The sequence below is a fragment of the Mirounga angustirostris genome, unplaced genomic scaffold (assembly GCF_029215605.1).
Source record: "Mirounga angustirostris isolate CCGP_5_RB_7025 unplaced genomic scaffold, mMirAng1.0.hap1 SCAF_1, whole genome shotgun sequence".
NCBI classification, from domain to species: Eukaryota; Metazoa; Chordata; class Mammalia; order Carnivora; family Phocidae; genus Mirounga; species Mirounga angustirostris.
Window position 1 is genome coordinate 131159103 of NW_026991709.1, and position 22277 is coordinate 131181379.

Here is a 22277-nt window from a genome sequence, read left to right on the forward strand (position 1 = left end):
AACTTATAATTTAAAACTTATCATCAAGGCTGAAATCCTGGCAATCTCTTCAGAGAGACTTCCTCAAAAGAAAGCCTTTAAAACCCTCAACCATCCTCCAATATACACATGCAGTTGTCACTGGCCAGACCTGATTCGTTTTGAGAAAGGACAGCCTGCTCACTATGTTATCTTAGGGCCAGTAATGCAACCAACTGCACGCCTACAGCTAAAACACCTGACTGTGGAGTATCTTCTCCAAAGAGTTTTCCAGAAGAGTGATGCAGGCAATGACACATTCCTGACTGCCACAAGCAGGAGAACTTCCAGCTCAGCCCTGTAGCATTGATCCCCAAGCCTTCTGCCAGGAGGGGCTAGTGGCTAAGTATGCCAAATGAGACAAGCACTCTGGCTCCATACCAAAGAAATACATTCCTACCACCGCTCCATGAAAATTTTATTCCCAACACTCCATTCATAACAGAAAATAATACTTTTTATTTTAATTTGCATTTGTATCCTTAGTGAAAGTGAAAAATTTTCATGCTTGAGTCATTTTATTTCTTTTTTAAAATTAGCATTATTGTTAATAATAATTATAATACTGCTTTTATTTTAGTGTGCCGTATTATTGGTCCAAAGGAGGAGTTCTTAATACATTAAAAACATCACACCTTTGTCTGCCACACACATATACTTTTTAACCCAATACCTTGGTTTTCAACACAGTAAAGCTTTTTAATTTGTGTATTAATTTAAATCTAACATTTTCTCCTGATGCTCTTTCCACTGTTTTCATGCTTAAGTAATTCTTAGCCGCTCCAAGCTCAAAGAAATGTTCTTTTTTTAAAATCAAATTAGTCCATTTGTATTACCCATAATATTTTAAATACATTATCCATTTCCCAACAATCTCACATATATTATCCACATCTCATATTCAGGTTTTGTTTTTATCCAATTTTAGCAGTACTCAAAGATGAGATAAGCAATGAGTACATCTCAGAAAATGTTAAGTATGTCTAAATAGCTTGTGGTCTGCAAGCAAAAACTGCAGATTTTAAATGGATTCAGAACCCAAAAGGAATCAAAATTTGTGCAAGACCATGCAGTTCCATGGCCTGAAATCACCGATACATTCCAGATAAGAGAGGGAAGTGTGAGGCAAGGACTCCCCAAGTCTCTTCCAAAATCAGCTCCTATTCACAGGGACCAGGACAGTGTGAAGGTAGACACAGCTGGTGGCTAGATTCATTGCCATCTTGTCAAGTTACGCAGTCTTTTAAGGTCAAGTTACATACTACTTATGAAATGAAGGATAATTATTTGTTAGCTTAAATAAGACCCTGGGCCTTGATTACAGTGTCGGTAGAGAGAACAGGAGACTGGGGCATGTGAAATGGAAACATTATCTTTGGAATTCACAATCATCTCAATTTATTCACTGTACTTAAAGTTCCAATTAAGGCTTAACGCCTCAAACTGATGAAGAGCTCTGTAACAACAGAGAAACACCAAGGCCACAGATAATTCATTGTCTTGCTCTTCTAGGGCCTCGTGTTTCATTAATGAACAGTGATACGGAGTAAACACGAGTGACCGTGCCTACCATGTGCTTAGCACATAGAAAGATTAGAGAAAGCATGAAGTTAAGAAGGTAGATGGATCTGTAAACCAATAATAATCTGGTGAAGGCAAAGCACCCTGGCAGTACAGAAAAGGGAGAACTAGTTTTATACCTAAAAATAAAAACTGAGTGTAGAAAATAATAGCAGCACCATACGCACTCAAATGTTACCCTAAGAGCTGGGCTGTCAGAGCTTCAACAGTCTCCAAGAGGACAAAGTGTTGAAGAGTTTAGCCCTTTGAGGGGAGCTGAACCCAAATAAAAGTTTTTTACAATCATAAATACAAATGGGGACCTACGCCTGAACTCAGATCAGGACATGGGCAAAGAATACTAAGTTATTGACGAGTCAGTGGTGGAATTTTTCAGCTTAACAAAAATAAAGAAAAGGTAGTTCCTAAACTTTGTCTTACATTTAAAAAAAGTAAATAGTGTGCCCGTAACAGCCAAAATCTGGCAATGATGCCATTAAAATGCTAAAAAAAAAATCCACGGGTGCCTGGGTGACTCAGTCATTAAGCGTCTGCCTTCAGCCCAGGTCATGATCCCAGGGTCCTGGGATCGAGCCCCACATTGGGCTTCCCGCTCAGCGGGAAGCCTGCTTCTCCCTCTCCCACTCCCCCTGCTTGTGTTCCCTCTCTTGCTGTGTCTCTCTCTGTCAAATAAATAAAATCTTTAAAAAATAAACAAATAAATAAAAAATAAAAAATCCATATATATTTAAAAATACAATATTTTAAGTAAATCACTTTTAACCTTTACAACAACTCTCCTAGGATGTGTATTTTTAACCCCTCTTTATCAATGAGGAAACTAAGACTCATAAGAATTGACTAAGAGAAAAAAAAAAGAATTAGGAAAAGCATCTTCCTGGAAGCAACACTAAAAGGGAAACACGGTATTGCAGACATCAAAGGACAAAAATGGCCTCTGGCAACAAGGCAAGACAAGAATATGACCTTATATTTTCTTCCTTAGATTTCTAGTTTTTGAACATCAAGTCCATGGGTACAGGGATAAGTTTTCACTAATAGGACGCTGGACTGAGAAAGTAAGTCAACAGCTGCTGTGAGTGGTTAAAAACAACCTGGGGTATTTGGTGTGTAAACGCCTCAAATAGAACAGATTAGAGACACACCTGGCCCTTAAGGACTCTCTTGACAAAGCACTAGTGCCATCTAGTGGTAACCACTATGCCTTGCAGACACTGGGTCCCTAAAAACAACCAGCATCTACGCAGGGAAAGGCAGAGAAAGGCAGAGAAACTGGTTTATTTCTCAGGCCAGTGTTAATGATTGATTGGTAGTGGCTGCCTTGGAAGCACTGTGTGAAAAAGGATTCTGAGGCTACCATGTGCTCCTCAGAAAAGAACACTGTGATTGATTAAAAATGTTGGCCATGAGTGTTGCAGTCATTTCTCAGTAAATGAGATCAACTTCTGCAGCAGCAATTGAGGTCTCCCCTCCAAGAGTATCTATTTAGGTAGCTAATCCACTTGGCAATGCTTTTGGGTTTTGGTAGGGTTTTTTTGTTTGTTTGTTTTTTATTTTTTTTTTTTTGACATGGCAATCAACTAAAATACGCAGTGAATAAATACAGCTGATGATTGTAAGATCTCTTTCTAATTATATATTTTAATGTAGTATTTCCTAAGATACGCACATAAAGTTAGTATAAAACTAGTTAGCACCTTCTAAATATAATTGTTTAATTACTTTTGTAACCTAAATAATGCATAAGTTACTTGATTATGTGGCAGTTCTGGACTAGAAAATTTCTGAATTGCCCCAAATGATGACACACTAGAGAAAATAATTTTATACTGTATATTTTATAGGATGATTTCTACCCCCATTTTCAGGCACCAGCTGGGCAGGCAGCAATGTCTTTATGGGGCTAACTGAAGAAACCCAAATGACTACAGTTACTGAAAACAATTCAGAGACTACATACAGTCTAGTACTCAGGATCTTCAATACTTGGTTAAGAGGAGCTAAGTCTGGTTTTCACTGATAAAGAATGAGGGGAATGGAGAATGATTATCACCAGGGGGAAGTTGAACAGGTCACAGAGAAGGAAGATCAAAGAGGGAGGTATGGTAAGGGGGTGGTATGGTGAAGAAGCTCTGCAGAGATGATCCTGTAGTTTACAAGGTCAGCTAGCCCTTGATCATCTTGTTTTTTGAGATTTGACTAGAAATAGTAGTACTAAAGGCCAGGGCAAAATAAAGGTGATCTTTATGCAAAATAAGATCAGAGTTAGATGCGTAGAATATTTGACGGTGGAAAGCACAAGGTAAGAAAACTGAATCTGATGCAAAAAGGTTTATACAATTTTATGATCCTGAAGTGCATGCCAATATTTGAAAAAAATTGCCATATTAGTGACCATAACTGCTTTACCAAATATATAGGTAAAAGGACACAATAAATTTTAAATCTGTATAGAAATATATTAGTGGAAGATTTCTACTAATGAAAGGATTGTACCATAAATCCAATATTCCAAGTAAAGGAGTATATACTTTTATGCCATCTTCAAGAAATGATTTTAAAAATACTATTCAAATGGAACAAGGAACATCTAACTTAAAAATCAATGGAAATATGAGAAGTGTAAATTAGGTATGTCAGCATCAGACTGTAAAGTGTGGCACCAGATATGGGTAAGCTACAACATTAGGACTGCAGGTGCCAAGATCAACCAGATAAACACTGATGTTATCTATAATTACCTCATTTTTAGCTTAAATCACAGGTAATGAGGGAACTCAGAGACTCTAAAAGGCAATTAGAAACTGTACTGGCTTTTTTGCTTCCTGTATCAGGAATTTTTAAAAAACTTACTTTTATTTAAAGCTTTTTTTTCTCCATAATGAAACATCAGGGCATATCACTTATACATATATAAATAAATATAAAAACAGAATGCACAATTACTTACAAGCTTAAAATTGATTTCTTTCTATGTCTAGGTGAAATATATTCTCATCTGATGAGGCCCCATTGAAACAAAGGCAACAAACAGTTCACTGTATGGAGGTTTCCTAAAATTAATTTATGATGATATTTTGATTTGGGTTTGGATTTAACTCTGAATTGAGAAATTCTGAACTTCCACCTCAATGTCCACGAGGACACAAAACACTGAGTTAGCAATAGTTTTGGACTGTCAGGTATAATATTCTTTAAAATATATATATATCATTCTCTTCAAAATATAATGTTTAAGAGCTTCTAAATTCAAGGTCATATTAAGTAGGTAAAGTCAATAAACATGCCTTTAGAAAAGGAATCAAAAAAAGCTGTATCACAAGGTTATAAAATATTAAGTATATAAGAACTGTCATTATACTACTAATCAAAGATTCAGCATTTAGAAATGAGGTGAGAAAAGGATCCTATATCAAACTATCTCTATGAAGTCATCTGAAATGAATATATTTGATATTCCATAGTTAACTGATGTTTCTTATAGAATTATTTCTTTGAGGCACCTTACTGTAGACCTCCCCCACCTTCTTCACATCCCCACGGCACTACATTTGCCTTGCTATTTCTGAAACTAGCATGAACTTGATATCTAACTTTCTATGTGATAAAGAATTTGCCACAGTCTACAATGTAAACAATACCATGAAGTAAATGCTTAAAGAATTGAGAACAAATTATTCTGCAGTAATTTAGAAACAGACATTTATTTAGCAGAATCTGATGTCCTAATTCAAAGTCAATCTAATCTCATAAACCATGTTTTTTAAGACTGGGTTGATTTATAGGGTATTACACACATAGAAATACATGTATGCTTCAAATAATACTTTCTCTTAAAAAGATCTGAATGGATTATAACTGAATCCATCATTCATTTGATAATTTGTAGATCAGCACTACCCGACAGAACTTTCCGAGATAACAGAAATATTCTATATCTGACTGTTCAATATGGTAATCATTAATCACATGTGAAGAACTATATATTTCAATTAATTTAAACCTAAATTTAAATAGACTCATGTCACTAATGGTTCCTATATTGAACACCAAAACTCAAATGTTTTAAGGATAATAAACCATTCATAGATACATTTGAATTTTAAAGTAACAACTATAAAAAAGTTTCAAGAGATATAAATATACACATGATATATATCACATACAGTGTTACTGGGGAAAGAAAACAGATACACTTTAAAAGTTAAACAGTACAACTAGTTAAAAAGTCAAGATAGTTTCGTAAGAGATGTAACATAGTATATAATTAATTCTAAATGAATGGTGCTACTAATAAGATCATATATAGATATAATAGATATATTTTCTTTTTTATCTCTATCTGGTTGCCTCTCTCTGTCTAGGTTTCTCTGTCTTTACCACCACCCTCTGCCCCTTGCTTCCTCCCACCTCGCTCTTCTTATATACACATAAAAGTTAGGGAAGCAAATCTTTAGTGATGAAGTGATGCATCTGTAAGTGACCAAAAATAATCAATGCTGGCAAGAACCAGACCCAAGAGCTGAATCATGAACCTAATATGACCATACTCGGTATTAGACTAGCTCAAAGATCCAGGACATGTAAATTTTAAATGAAGACAATGGGTCATGTGATAAACTTTAAGTCAATACGGACATTATGTACTTTATAATTTGTTTGGATTAAGGCACCTAGGAAAATAATTTCACATGGGCCTCTGAAAAGGTAAGGAAATATCCTCATCCAAGGGCCACCAGAAAATCTCACTCATTTATAATTTAAAAGAAAAAAACTCACTACTATAAAAAAATCCCAGTCTTGAATACCTCATATACCTAGCATAATGAATGACCAATGTATGCTATATAAGTGATTTTTTTTTTGCAACACAAAAATGTTGAGAGTATCAAAATATTACTAAGCCATAAAGAAATTTTTGTCCAGATGTGATATACATTTGGAACATTATGGCTAATTGCCTCTACATTAAATAACTCCACATTGCTTTGCTTTTGGAGTTTTCCATTCTGTTTTTAGTGACATTTTTCTCATGACTATCATTTTCAGGCTACTGGCTACCAATTTGTATCATGATTATACATTAGCTTTTAAAAATCCTAAATCTCCACCATTCTGTCACTTGCTCAGTGTGTCTTTTTTAAAATAAAGACAACAAACTAGACTTTAAACTGCCATACATTCTAGCCTATTTCAACATCATAAATTATCAGAATCTTTTCTAATTTAAGAAAAATGTGAAATAAGACTGTGGGAATAAGGGCTGGAAGGGCTCTCCTGTGCCTAAACATATTTTAATAAGCAAACATTTCATCTTTTCTAATATTTTCCTCCTATTTCTAAGTTTCTGGTTATATTCTAGCTGGTTGAAGCTATTAGAAATTTGACCTGTAAATAACCGATACGTCACTGTATATCCAAATGTCAGCAGCCAATCCCATTCCCCCCAAGGCCAAGAAAGAATTCAGAGCCAAACTCTTAAGCAAGCCTTTACTAGCAGTTAAAGTGAAAGTACCCTCCCAAGGTGGGAGAAGGGGACAGGCCCAGAGGTGGCAACTGCATCAGGGGTCAGGTCTTCTTTTGTCTTTCCTTTCTATGCTTGCATAGGTTATGGGTCATAGCTAGGGTGGTCTCTGAGGCTGCTTCCAATCATCTAAGGGACTCCTCCTACTGGTGGGGGAATAGGGGAGGGGGGGGCAAGGTTTGGTCCTATATGTTATTTGTTGGAACTGTCATGGCAGCCTTCTCCCTGCAGGGAGGGGATCAAACCACAATGTACATGTATCATAATGAAGTTATATGTTACTGTTGGCTAGGGTCATAGGGGAGAATGCATGTGTATCCCCCTCCGGGGTCTTTCCTTAACTGCCTACTCTATCTCAAAGAAAAAAAGGAAAAGTCCCTTTTCTGAATACTGGATATAGAGGGTAGGGGATAAAAGGTTGGGAGAAGACACTAAAATGAAGGAATCAAGGTGTGGAGACCTAATTTGAGTCTGCACTGTGTTTCCTGTGTAGGCTAGAACACCAGTGGGAGTAGTATTTTCATTACTAATTTTTTTAAAACAGTTGTTCTGCATCACAGAAGATGAACCATTTTCTCATGACCTCCTTGTCCAAATTAAAATATATTTCATAAAAGTCCTGTCTTAGGCAGAAGTATTCTCCACTGATGAAATTTTATGTTACCTGAAAGTTCATCTACTTCAAGAGAACTCAAATCTAGTCCTGACTTTATAAAAGGCCTTTTGTTATTTTTTTATCCTGTTACCCATATGCTCAATAATTCAGATACTCCCAAATGGATGCCACAAAAATTTTAATTATATGACCACAGATAGCCTTATATGAACCAAAGAGATGTTTCCATAAAGCTGTCACATGGAATGCTACTATAAAATTGAAAACTAGCACAAGAAAATTCTCATTTTTCTACAGAGCTTTTTTTTCCTTTGCTTCTAGAGCCTTTTAAAATACAGGGGCGCCTGGGTGGCTTGGTCAGTTAAGCATCTACCTTCGCATCAGGTCATGATCTCAGAGTCCTGGGATTGAGTCCTGCGTCCGGCTCTCTGCTCAGCGGGGAGCCTGATTCTCCCTCTCCCTCTGTCCACCATCCCCCTCCCCCGGTTCATGCTCTCTCTCTCTCAAATAAATAAAATCTTTTAAAAAAATAAATTAAAATAAAATACTATGATTAGGAATGGCACCTAGACATATAGACGCAGGAAAATGGGGTTCCTTCTCTAGGACCCATCAACAGTCCAGGTGACAGTGGGGAAAAACAGGGATGGGAGCAGTGTTAAAAACGCCAATCAGACCACTCTGGCTTTATTTATCCCACTCCCTCGACCCTCTTCTAGCTCTCTCAAGTAGAAAAAAAAAAAAAAAGTCCCTGTTCAACCTACATAATTGGAATATAAAAAGAGAGAAGCAGGCCCTGGGTTTGGCCAGGTGGTCAGGTCGGAAGGGGCAAGCAAACAAGAGTAGTTACTCGGTCTGTGCCTGGTTCAGTGACAGCAGAGCTCTGCTGCTCAAGACAACTTTTAAGATCTAGAAGCACATTAAAAAACTGGAATGAGAGTTAAGAGATAGTGTTCAACAATCCTGTTTTGCTTCAAATGGGTTCAGAGACTTGGGCTTGTCATCTGAATTACTTTTCTAATCTGAACAAATAGCTTGAAATTTAATCTTTGAAAATCCTTGAAATATGTCAACCAGCTAAACTACTATATCTATCTCAGAACATTGCATCTATAATCATGAAATGAAAACTATGTCCATATGTTCAGATGATACTAGGACTTCTTTTAAATTTCAAATATTCTCTCATTAGCAGGCTATTTTTTATTCCATAGCTGCTTTATTGATTTTTCCCATATTTCTAAGCACATAATACTCATTCTCAATTGTATCATTATCAACTATTTCATTTAATTTTGTGATTTAAAGATTCTCATTTTCAACTCCCAGTTAAATTTTTTGATCATGGATTTTAATATATCAAACACCTATGATATACTAAATCTAAAATCTAAAACTTTAATACTATCAAATACTAGTTCATGCAAAGTAACAATGTCAACAGAATGAAACAGATATATGTAAATATTCATATTGTAGGGGCCACTTTAGTTGTCTTTCATAACTAAGGGCATAATTTTGTCACTAACAAATGTAAGGCCAATCGAATCTAACCATTTTAATAGTGCCAATAAAAAAAAGAAAAAAAAGAATGCATTGTTAGAGTAGAAAATGAAGACTACCTTTACTCATACTGTTCACCTCATAGAAAAGTCTTGTCCCTCTAGAATGTCCAGCAGATATACTTTCCCTGTAACCACCATTCCCCAACCCCTCAATTTTAACTACCCCAACTGGTATTCCTGGTTCTTAGAAAAATGCCCCCATTATAACACTGGCCATCGTCTACATTAGTTGCTTCCATGTCTGTCTCCCCTTCTAGATGATAAGTGGGCAGTGTTTTATTTGTCTTTGGGTCTTGGAGGTTTAGCACACTGGGTTGCCTATAATGGGTGTGCAATAAAGATTTGCAGAATGAAGATTTGTTAGCTCTCTTGAACCAAATATATATATAACCATATTATTTATATATATTTATATATATATAATTTATATATATTATTACATACATATATATTTTATTACATATAAATTTTATATATATAAACAAATGTCACAAAAACACTTGTGAAAGCTCTGGATTAGAAAAAAAATTTTTAAAAGTAGGATTACAGGGGTGCCTGGTGGCTCAGTTGGTTAAGCGACTGCCTTCAGCCCAGATCATGATCCTAGGGTCCTGGGATCGAGCCCCATGTCAGGCTCCTTGTTCAGGGGAGAGCCTGCTTCTCCCTCTCCCTCTGCCTCTGCCTGCTACACCGCCTGCTTGTGCGCGCTCTCTGTCTCTCTCTGTCAAATAAATAAATAAAATCTTTAAAAAAAAATAGGATTACTAACCATTACTAACTACCGCCACCGTTCCCCCAGAAGGCAAGGTAATCTGATACAGAAAATAGACAAATACTGAATATCAATCTCTATTAAAATAGTCTGTGAAAATTCCACCTTTAAACTGTATCTTTGAGACTTACAAATTGTTTGTCAAATCAAAAATCAGTAATTAAGCCTTATGTAGAGCTAACCATATAACTATAAAGCAGACCCATAAGTAAATAAATAAGCAAGGTATTTGTAAAATGTTTAAAAAGATTTATAACTTTCCACTTTTAAACCATTCTTCTTTGTATTATTTTCTCAAATTATAGATCCAGTAACACACTTCAATATTACTGACCAAATATTTAATTGGCATTGTCTATTTCACTACCCTACTTAAAAAGTGCAGCATGCTAATATATACTACAAATAGTGACCCATGGGGCTGAAGGGGTGAATTTCAACTAGGGACACCAGGAAAAAACAGAAGTGTGTCCAGGGGAAGGGACTCTCACTGATGACTGACTCAGAACAGCTTATCCTCATATTTCAAATGTATGCCTGTCTTTTCAAAGATAAACATTTACACAGCCTTGGATGATTGGAGCTTGCAGCTGACTATGTAAATAAACAAATAGGAAAAAAATGTTCCCCCTAGAGCCTGGCTACAGATAATAAAAAGGGCTTGAAGGGGCTTCTGAAGCAAAGGAACTCAAACTAACATGTATGCTCAAGTCAATTTGGGTTATGTTAATGTAAGGCTGTAAATGCAAACAAGCCAGTTAATTAGTTAAATGGAAGGTAACATTTTCAGAGCCTTAAGTGATCAATAATTAGCTCAGACAGTTGTATATTACAGAAAAGCACAGATACTGACCAGTTCCACTATCATAAAAAAATAATAAAGTTACTTCAAGAAGATATATTCATCATTTAAGTGTGATTTTTTTCCCCTTTTCTCAAATACTGCTTCATTATGGAGATATGAATTAAGGTATTATTTTGATTTTGGTTTCTGGAAAATGCAAAAGTTACATACATATTTTGTGCTCATTGAAATTATCATTTAACTGTAAAGGTCGTGATACTATTTCAACAAATATGAAAACAAGAAATAAGAAAATTTGATGCTGAGATTGTGAAGCTAAAGAAGCGTGGATTTTATAAATATTCTCCCTATATAATCTATAGATAACTGTAGATATTTATAAATTAGATCTTTATAGGTAACTGTAGATCTAATCCTTAAATACTCACTGCCAGTTTAGGACTGCAGAGAATTTTATTTTATTTTATTTATTTATTTTTTATTTTATATTTTATTTTATTTTATTTATCTTTAAAGATTTTATTTATTTATTTGACAGAGAGAGACACAGTGAGAGAGGGAACACAAGCAGGGGGAGCGGGGGAGGGAGAAGTAGGCTTCCCGCAGAGCAGGGAGCCTGATGCAGGTCTCGATCCCAGGACCCTGGGATCATGACCTGAGCCGAAGGCAGACACTTAACGACTGAGCCACCCAGGCACCCCGGACTGCAGAGAATTTTAAAAATACTTTTCTGAGACAAGGGAAAACTTTAATAGATGAAAAAGTTGATTAAAACTTAAAGGAAATTTCACGAGCATCTGGGCGGCTCAGTGGGTTAAGCGTCTGCCTTGGCTCAGGTCATGATCTCAGGATCCTGGGATCGAGCCCCACATCAGGCTCCCTGATCAGCAGAAAGCCTGCTTCTCCCTCTGCCTCTGCTCCTCCACCCTCTGCTTGTGCTCTCTCTCTCTCCCTCACTCTCTCTCAAATAAATAAAATCTTTAAAAAAATAAATAAAAAAATAAAACTTAAAGGAAATTTCAGAAAAGAAAGGAAAGGTGCAGAAATTAGTTTATTTATTATGTGTTAGATGACTGGGGCAGGTGTTCTACACATTTGTAGGTATGCTCCCTACAACTCTATGATATAGGAGCTGCAACATTCCAATTTTACAAATGAGGTAATCAGGAATCAGAGAGATTAATTCTCTTACCTAAGGTCACACAGTCAGTAGGTGGTAGAGCTAAGATATAAACTTTAGTCAGTCTTATTTCTATCTGTATGTTTTTTCCAAATTGTTTCCCTGAATCGTGTCTTTATTCTTAAAAACTTACAGAGTTTGTATCATATAGTTACATAGATTCTCAACAAAATATAGGCAACACAAAGTGAGAAAAGCATGGAGCGTCTGGGTGACTCCGTCGGTGAAGCGTCCGCCTTCATCTAGGGTCATGATCTCAGGGTCCTGGGATCGAGCCCCACATAGAGCCCCATATTGGGCTCCCTGCTCAGCAGAGAGTCTGCTTCTCCCTCTCCCTCTGCTCCTATCCCCTGCTCCCTCTCTCAAATAAATAAATAAAATCTTAAGAAAAAAAGTGAGCAAAGCAATGCTCTAAGAATCAGGAAAAAAAACCTTTCTCATGTACTTACTAAGCTATGATAACCTGGAAAAATAAAATGGCAAGGGCTTAGGAACTTAAAATGACTGGGTGGTCGAAGAGTGGGATGGAAATTCAGGTTAGTTTCTATTATCTTTAGTATATGCTGTGAACTGAATGCCCCCCCAATTCATATATTGAACCCCAACAGCCAGTGTGATGGGTGTTTGGGGGTCGGCCCTCATGAATGGGACTAGTGCCTCAGAGAGCTCTCTGGCTCCCCTGCTATGTGAGAGCACTGTGAAAAGACAGAAAACCAGGAGTGGGCTCTTACTGAACACCAAATCTGCCAGCACCTTAATCCTGGACTTCCCAGCCTCCAGAACTGTAAGAAATAAATTTCTATTGTTTATAAGCCACCTAGCCTATGATATCTGTTAGAACAGCCTGAACAGACTAAAGGTATAACATTCAGCAATTAAATTGATTCTTTGACTCCATATTCTCAAATATAACAGAGTAACAAACTTATATCACTCTAAGAGTGTAGCCAGAACCCAGATTTCTAAATTTTAAATCCAAAGTATGCTTTTGCTCTATGATCTCTACTAATATTTTGAATCAATATTTCATGGTTGTTTCAAGACACATATGACCCCCTTACATACAAATGGGGAAAAAGGTATTCTACTAGAAATAAATGTAAATGATAGAAGGATATTTCCCACATTCTCTCAAATTACTGATAAAATAGGATATATAAAAATGTTTATGATAAAACTATGAGCCTAATTTTTAAAGTTTACTCAATGACTAAACAGTGTTCAAATAAATGTATTTTTATTATTCAGGAAAAGAATTAACTTTGGATTCAAAAAGCCAAACCAACTATAGAATACACCATATTGAGAAAGAGAGGCTACTTCAGAAGCTCAGATCAATATTAAGAAATTATAAATACCACCTAGTATAGAGCCAAGGAAAGAAAATAAAAAATATAAAGGGGAAATTATTTATTATTTTTTAAAATTTTTTTTAAGAAAAAAAATTTCTTTTTTTTTAAGGAAAGAAAATAAAAAACATAAAGGGGAAAAGTTCCCATTATTTCTGCAACAAAGGTTCTTTTAAAATATGAAATATATTAGTTCTTAAAAGGAAAAAAAAAGGGGCACCTGGGTGGCTCAGTCATTAAGCGTCTGCCCTCAGCTCAGGTCATGATCCCAGGGTCCTGGGATCCAGCCCCGCATCGGGCTCCCTGCTCAGCGGGAAGCCTGCTTCTCCCTCTCCCACTCCCCCTGCTTGTGTTCCCTCTCTCACTGTCTCTCTCTGTCAAATAAATAAATAAAATCTTTAAAAAGAAATAAAATAAACTTCAAAAAAAAAAGAAAAAAAAGGAAGCTAAAAAGAATGGGTATTTCTTAATCTTAAAAAAAACGTAATGTGTACTTTACAAATATTTGAGGTCTTTATAAATTTTTCAAGTCTCAAGTCACCCCACCATCCCAGTTGTAGGATTTACTAATTCAAAAGACATGCATAAATATTTTACAATCCTTTCTGCATACCTTTGCTTTTTAATTCAACACCAAGGTTTCTATTATATTCTTTGTTTATTGGTGATGAGTTATAACAGAATCACCATTGGTTGCTACTACTTTGAACTGTGTCTCCTGGAGTCAACACTTAATTTACAAAGTATTATTTGAAAATTATCCAATTGTCAAAATTCATGAGATATACATTTTTCCTAATGGCATAGCTTGGGAAAATACACCCAGCAATGGTACCATGTGAAATTAAATTGTAAAAGTAATTAGGGTAGACTACATGATTTACTACTGCATATCAGAATCTAGAAAATCATAGTTAAATAAACTAATTTATTTAAAAATAATCTACAATGACTTATTTTCTATCCTATGACATTTATACAACACACCAAGATGATGTCTGAAAATTAAGCAATATTCTGAGTTTCCCCGAGAATGCCAATAACTGGTCTGAGTCTTCTCTAACTAAATTGACTATTTAACCAATTTATTTTTAACATGGATTTGTCGCTACATAAACATAACCTAAATCTTAAATGAGGCAATCCTAAATCAAAAATGAGGCAAAAATGAAGTTATTTTCTATTTTGGGAATTATAACATTGTATGTGAAAAAAGCATTACACAGATTCAAAAACCATATAGACTTCTATGAACTTTTGTGGGAAGTTATAATTTGATCAATAAAGATATTTAGAAACATAGGGTAAAAAAGGAAAGTTTAAAAATGTTCACCTTCAATTTATTTCATAGGTCACTGTTATACCATCTAATAAGATAATTAAAAACATGCAAGCAGCTGGTACTACAGCTAAACAGATTAATGTAATAGTCTGTAGTCATATGTGCTGGCAAGGGGCTTGCCTCTTTGGAGAGGAGAAGGTCAGCTGCCCTTGGGAAAGGAGGAGGGTGGTGGGGAGAGAATATTCCTTCTACCATGTGGCCCTCTGCTACAGTCACTAACTTAATCATCTACTGCAAACTGCTAATCGGCAAACTACTATTCTTCTTTCATACCCAGCAAGGGTCTCTCAGTTTTAATGTTTAAATAAGAAATACAGAAAGCTAATATAATCTGACTGAGAACACTGGACTTTAAAAAGCATAAGATTTATTGCATAAACCAATAATGTCTTCTCAATTCTTATAAATTTTCCATTTTAACACATCATCTGCAAATTAGTTGGGAGACATATAATTGAATTTTAACAAGAAGTTCTAAAACAAGATCTAATCTATTACCTATGCACTGTATAATATTCATACTGGTGCCTTAGGAGTTAAATTCAGCTGCAGTCCATTTGAATCAATGAAGCAAAACCACAAAAGACACAAATCCAAGTAAAACTTCCTGGCCTATGAAAAACAAACCTATGAACATTAGGTACACAGAACTAGCGTGTTAGGATCTGATCGATTGTAAACTTCAGAATTTGTCAAAATTCCAAAAATCCACCTCTGAACTTAAACAGAGAGTAAAACATCTTCCTTTTATCATTGCTATGTGTACAAATTTGCTATACGAAGACAACGGAAAATATTGTATCAGCTTGAGAGTTTCAAGCGTCAGGTTAAGCTTGTTCTTAGCTCCTTTTCTGCTAACAGACAAAAGATACTGTCCTGTAAGTCACACATTCTTTTTTACCTTCCTTTTAGTGTCTCTGTATCAGGGCACTGTAAAAAATTCTAAATACCAGAAGGTTACCAATGATGATAATGACAATGATGCCACAGACAAGAAGACAAAAACAGCTACTATTTACTCAGCATTTACCACATGACACTATCCCATCAACTCCTAACAAGTGTGTTTTTTCCTAACCCCATTCTAATGGTGAGGAAACTGAGGCTAAGACTTGTCCAAGTTTCCCAAGTATTTGGAGTCAGGATCTGAACCACCTCACCATATATCATGTATTATTAACAAATGAAAAACAAAACAACAATCAGTGGCTCTATCCTCTTGAAAGTGACAATCGAAGACCACAATAAGACAAACACATTAATGGGAAGAGTACAGACTTAGGTGACCAATTCAAGACTGAATTCAAAAGTTAACACAACCTCCTCGTATGCTATAAAAGGGTACACGTGTTGGAGGGTGAAGTCGAGGCTAAGGCAACAAAGTTGCCAATTCATATGAAAGAACTAATTCCAGAAAGAATTAATAAATGCCATGGCTTTGCATTTGGATTTTCAAAAGGCTTTATCTTCTACATTTTATCTGTCTTTACAAGAGTTGTGAGGAGGAAGCAGGTTAGACCTTAGAATGTCTGTCTTATAAGATGACGAACGAAGGTTAACCATTATCCTGGACACAAGTATATTGGGTTTGAGTGTGATGGTCCTACGCTGGCAGCCAGAACTGTTTGTGAAGAAAAATCAGGATTTCTGAGACAGTTTAAGTAAGACAAAGGCAGAACTGTTAGGCTAAAGGATCTTTGAGGGTTAATATTCATGTCTTTCTAATAACTTATTTAAGTTTAAAACAGCAATGATAGCAACAGAAAAATCATTTTCATTTTCAAAAGGGAATTTTACTGACAATTCTGTTGCCATTTTAGTGTGATCATGCAACAATTCCTAGGTTTTATCAGTTAACCTTAATATGAAAATAGACCCCAGAGCTGTGCTTCTATGAATTCTGCATTTAACCCAAGTGTCAAATTCACAAGTAAGCTCATTATATTGTAAGAGCTATTGCCTGCTGAGTAGAAAAATATTCATTTCGCACCTTAAATACTATACTATTTAATAACAGCACTGGCCTGCTAACTATTAAAAGCTCGTTTTTATATATTGTACTACCTGAGCTTTTTATCTTGCCTTTTTAATTACAACAATAAATTAATATCCTAACATTACAACAGTGACAGGCATTGATTAAAATCATATTAGTTAACAACATTAGTATTTATTCTGCAAAGCTGCATTAGGAGTTCATTTTCAAAGTACAATTATCATTCAATAATACTAAAATATTTTAATCTTCCAAACTATTCAAGAATAAAATAAACTACAATACTGTGCCTTCACATTAACACATTTCTCTTAACTTTATATTATGTCCATTATTTACTATAATTAGCTAAACTACAAATGTAATTGTAAAATTTAACTCACCAACAAAATTTATACACATATGGATTTTCCTTCCTTTGAAATACATCTCCATTTTCCTTTTGTCTATTTTTTTATTGTATTTATATCTAGCAATGATACTAACATAGATTTCACATATATTATCATATTAACATTTCTCACTTACATGCCAAATCATGAATGTTTAACTATCTTTTATATTCACTTCAACACTAAAAGAAGGATTTGGAGAATTCCAACATTTATAAGGTAGGATGAGTACAGTGAAAATATAATGACAACATATGAGCTTTACTGCTGTGATAATACCCTTCTAGAACACCATGGGAACATAAGCCTTTTGTAGTATCTGTGACACTTGAATGACTGATTATTTATACAGACCCCAACTGATATAAAATAAAGACGTCAAGTGTTTCAATTACCATCTCATTTCTGGAATTCATAAACAAATTGTAAAAAACTTTCCCATTTACCACATTCTTATTAAGTGCTTCCTGTATACAAGGCCCTATTCTAGATATTAAAAGCTTGCCCGGAATCTGAGAAAACAAATGACACAGTTCCAATTAGGGATATACAATATGTTTTCAAATAAAAATATAAAGATTCCAATCATAAACTCTGTATTTATTACATAAAAGGAGTTACAGCTTAACATTCAAGTGAGTTTCCAAGTGTACAGTGGTTCTTGTGTGAATTTTATTGTCACTGCACAAGTGTCAGAACTAATTAACCATCACGACAATGTACTCAAAGTATTTCTTCAAGAATCTGCATTGCTATCTAAAATGCCAAAATGTATTATTATTGAATCTGTACCTTTTTTCCTTAAAAGAAAACAACCTTGTTCTTATCCCATGTTGGTTAAGTATATGAATATTCAAATATTACTGGAAATAATATAATCTTTCTTCCTAGGTTTCCCTGTTATGAAGGTACAAAATCCATAAACATTTACTCAAGCAAATCAAGTTATAAGGAGAATATTACCAAAATACTAGAGAAGATACATGTTTTCTTAACTAGCGTATCCTTTTAAAAAAAAAAATCACTAATTGAGACGTAACTGCCCTGTTTGCTGAAGAACCAAATGGGATATAAACAAATAGCACTTGATATAACCACGGATTACATTTCATATTCTCTTAGATGCTCATAAGGAATATATTCTGTTTTAACAGGAAACTTAAACAAATGGAAGCCTTTAGTAGTGTAACAGATATACTGGGAAAACAAAATAAAAAATGGATTTTAAGGGAGCATTTGTACCAATTATACCCTAACAACTGATATCGACAATAAGACCATTTACTCAAGAACTTAAAAGGTTATATTGTTCATTACTCAATAAGTCTGCAGAACAATCGCATATCACAACATTCTTTACATTTAACTTATTTTTAAAGCACAGGTAACACTTCCTTACTACTCTAAGATTAGAATCCTGTAACATTAGGTATCTTGTATACTACCTTGTAATAATATATATCTATGTATTTATCACCTACCTATAGGAATTAAAAGTCCCATCAGAATCTAAAGTAGAACTTCTTCTTCCATTTTTATTTGAATCTCCTGGAAAAAAAATTTAAAAACACTGAAATAATGAAGATTATGAAACTGAATATTTTAGTTGAAAAGCTGCTGTGTGACAGTTCTATACAGTATATTAGGTCCAAAAGCATTATCCCTTTTTCCCTACCTCCCAAATATCTCTTATAATCAGAGGTCTTTATGCAAAAATATTCATTTTGATGCTAAAATATAAACTAATACCACCACTCCTAAATTGGATAGAAATACTATCAAAATAATTGCTAACAGAAAAAATGAAGCACAGTACATTTTCTTTTTATGAATCACAAACAAAACCAAAATTTATAAACCATTTAATCATACACTAGTGTTTATAAACAAAGGGCAACTCTTTGTTAGTGACCAAGTCACCTGTTCTGACCACTGGTTCAGTCAAAAGGGAGCAACAGAAAGGCGACCTGGAGTATTTTCCAGTCCCCAGCTCTCCATGGTCAAGGAATTTGGTAAGCAGAGAGGTAAAAGAGAAAGCAGGTTGGGAGGTGGTGAATGCAATCTAACGAGCTTTTAATACACTTTAATATTCTTCCTAAAACTTTATGTTTTAACTGTGGGCAAAAGTTCAGCAGTTTTAAAAATGAAAAAACAACATTGAAAGATATTTCTGCATCATATGGTAATACCAAACATTTAGAAAAAAAAAAATCCCACTTAAACTGTTATATTCATAGTATCAGACTTAGAACAAATTCATACCTATCAGTTTAAAGATTATAGAATAAAAATAAATGTGCTAAAGAAGTTTAAAAAATGCTTACCAATGCCACAGTATAAAATATATATGCTTATTGATAGAAATTTAATTTTAGTAGTTTACATTTTAAAATATATGCTTCAAAGTATAGTTTTTATGAAACCATAGTATACTACTATTAAATAGACCATTTATTCTTAGAAACAAATTAAAAAGACTAGATTCTGATTATATTTTATACTCCTAGTTCTTGTAACTTTCAAACATCAGGTTGTATTCATTTTTATGATATTTAAAGCTTAATAATTTAATGATTTATCCATTTTAATTTACACTTTTAATCCACTTTGAACAATCTAAGGTGCCACTGGAGATCATCACAGTGGTCCTGGTTAAGTCAAATAGTAATTACAGAGCTTTCACTTTAAAGATGAGATTATTTTTAATTATTGAGTACAGTACTTAAGGTACCATACTTATATAATTATGCTACTCATTAAATGGTTATTGAAAGCTGAAATGTAATTTTAATGACAGCTACCTATTTTTCTTTTCACATTTTATAGTTGACAGATTAGTCAAGAATATTGGTTCTTTTCAAAATCTTTACAGTTGTGCCAAAGTGTTCAGGAGGACAAGAACTGGACTGTGTCCACTTACTTTTAACTCTATTCTTTTATCAAAATACACTTTCAGATTTTTTTTCCTCATTAAACAAAAATCCTAAAATGGATTATAGCATTCAAAACTATTGCCAAATTTTATAGAAGAAAATTATCCAAAATCACTTAAATGTTTAAGATCAATTTAGCTGGGTATATTTTGTTAATTCGTAAAACATAGATACTATAAGATCACTCATACAACATATTTTCTTAAAAAATTAATGGTATTATAATAAATAAACTAAAAGGATTTAAAGAAAATTCTGTTTCTTACTAAATGAAAATTTCCTCCAACACATGTTATTTAACAGCTTGCAGACATTTCCTGTGAAACATTCCATAATCAGCATAAAATACGTACTATATCATACACTTAAAATATGAGCCTTCTTTCTCTTGAAAACTAAAGATTATAATTACTTAAACACGTAAGATCTCACCAATAGAATATTTCTTCCTTTCTGCTGGTATTTACCAGAGCGAATATAAAATCCTTCAAATTAAGAGACTTTCGGTTTTTTAAACTAGGTTTTGTCATCATAATATATTACAAAGATTTTCTTCACCTTATACCGGTTTCAAAATGAGCATATCACATTAAATATAACCTTCAAAGGATGGGAATGAGGAAAAAAAGCAGTTTTTCTTTCTCGAAAACATACCAAAATAAGGAGTACAACTGTTTTTTCTAAACAATATTAGAGAAAAGATTTCAAAGTTTGCTATTATGGGGAAAAGGCAATAAAGTTTTGAAGCGGGAAAAACTGCTTTATTCCTTCAATCCTCTAGTTGAAATTAATTATAGCAAATGTTTATGAAAACATCTGTTCCTTACAGTTATAAATTCTTAATTTTAGTATGGATGATTCCAGATTCTTATTTTGGAAGGAAATTGTCTGACAATTGAAAGATTTACAAAAGAACAGACAGAATTTATAATTCTGGAAAATTGTATATACAGTGTGTATATCCTGCAGAGATTTTCATTTGTGTGAAACATTTGGAGGGGCTTGAAACTGGTAACTAGGAGAAATCAAAGACAGAGAGGCTCCTCTTTGATTTAAGGTGTTATACATTAAAAACATATTTGTAATAGAAGGAAACATCAACCAAGAATTATAAATAAATGCTAATTTACTATGAATCTAATTTGAATAAGTATAATAAACTAAGTATTAATTTTATCAAGGATTTTAATAAGTCTAATGCCAATACAATCATGGGAAGGTATGTGTAGTGTTCCCCAAAAATAACAACAGAGGGTGCAAGAGAGTTTAATATGATGTTTTTAGTTGCTGTTCTGATTCTTATACTAAGTTGTCAGGTAGCCATAACTGTAACAAGGATGTATAGGTTGTTTTCAGATCTCTCTCTCCCTCTTCACCCCTCTCTCTCTCACACACACAGACGCACGCGCGCACACGCATATGTATATTATTACAGTAATCTTGCACAAAGGCCTTTAAATGATCAGACAGCACAAATAACTTGAAATGTGTTTTAAGGTAACAGACTACCTTTCACTTGCTTGGAAAGTAACAATACATTTTAAAAACACAATTGTGATTTTAAAAGTATTTCAATATTTAATATAAATTAACCAGTAAAATAATCTAGATATATTTATTGGGGAAATTTTAATACATAAATTACATACATATTATATATGTTGCTATGTGTATGTATATTGTGCAACCTATATTTACAGGAATAGTTCATTAATTATTGTGACAATTACAATGTGAAATTTACATAACAGATTAATTTCTCATTGGTAAATAACTTTGCAAAATGAATTCCTGGCACTCACAATTAAAAAAAGTTGACTGATTTGAAAAAAATACCCTTGTAGCCAAATTACTTTAAATGAGGATAGAAAGAGCATATATTTTCCATTAGTAATTTCTAACATACATGTATCTAACTTATTAAGCAAATAATATGTATAATGGTGACTTAAATCTCAGAACAAGATAAATTAAATTCCAGATTCTTTTTTAACTTTTACTGCAGTCATGTTTAGCTAAGGGCATTTATAATAGCTATGTACTGTTGAAAATCATGCTAAATGAGGATTTACAATAGATTTCTATAGTTTTTTTTTTTTTTCTTACTATAGTTCTTTTTATGTACAAACATCTCCTTCATGAAGGTAGAACTGGAGATTTTAAGCTAGGTTAGGTTAAAAACTACCAGAATAATGCTATAAACA

The 22277-nt window shown here is 34.0% G+C and overlaps 1 protein-coding gene across 12 annotated transcripts in view; it reads right to left on the reverse strand.

Moving 5' to 3' along the window:
• TBC1D5 (TBC1 domain family member 5) overlaps window positions 1–22277 on the reverse strand; it is a 587897-nt gene that overhangs the window by 258142 nt on the left and 307478 nt on the right. For all 12 annotated transcript variants that reach the window (XM_054504439.2, XM_045903863.3, XM_064588415.1 and 9 more), the window contains one exon: window positions 18622–18688. Coding sequence is in view for 11 of the 12 variants with exons in the window: in XM_045903863.3 (XP_045759819.2) it covers window positions 18622–18688 (67 nt within the window). In the remaining variant the exon portion in view is untranslated. The remainder of the gene's footprint in view (window positions 1–18621; window positions 18689–22277) is intronic.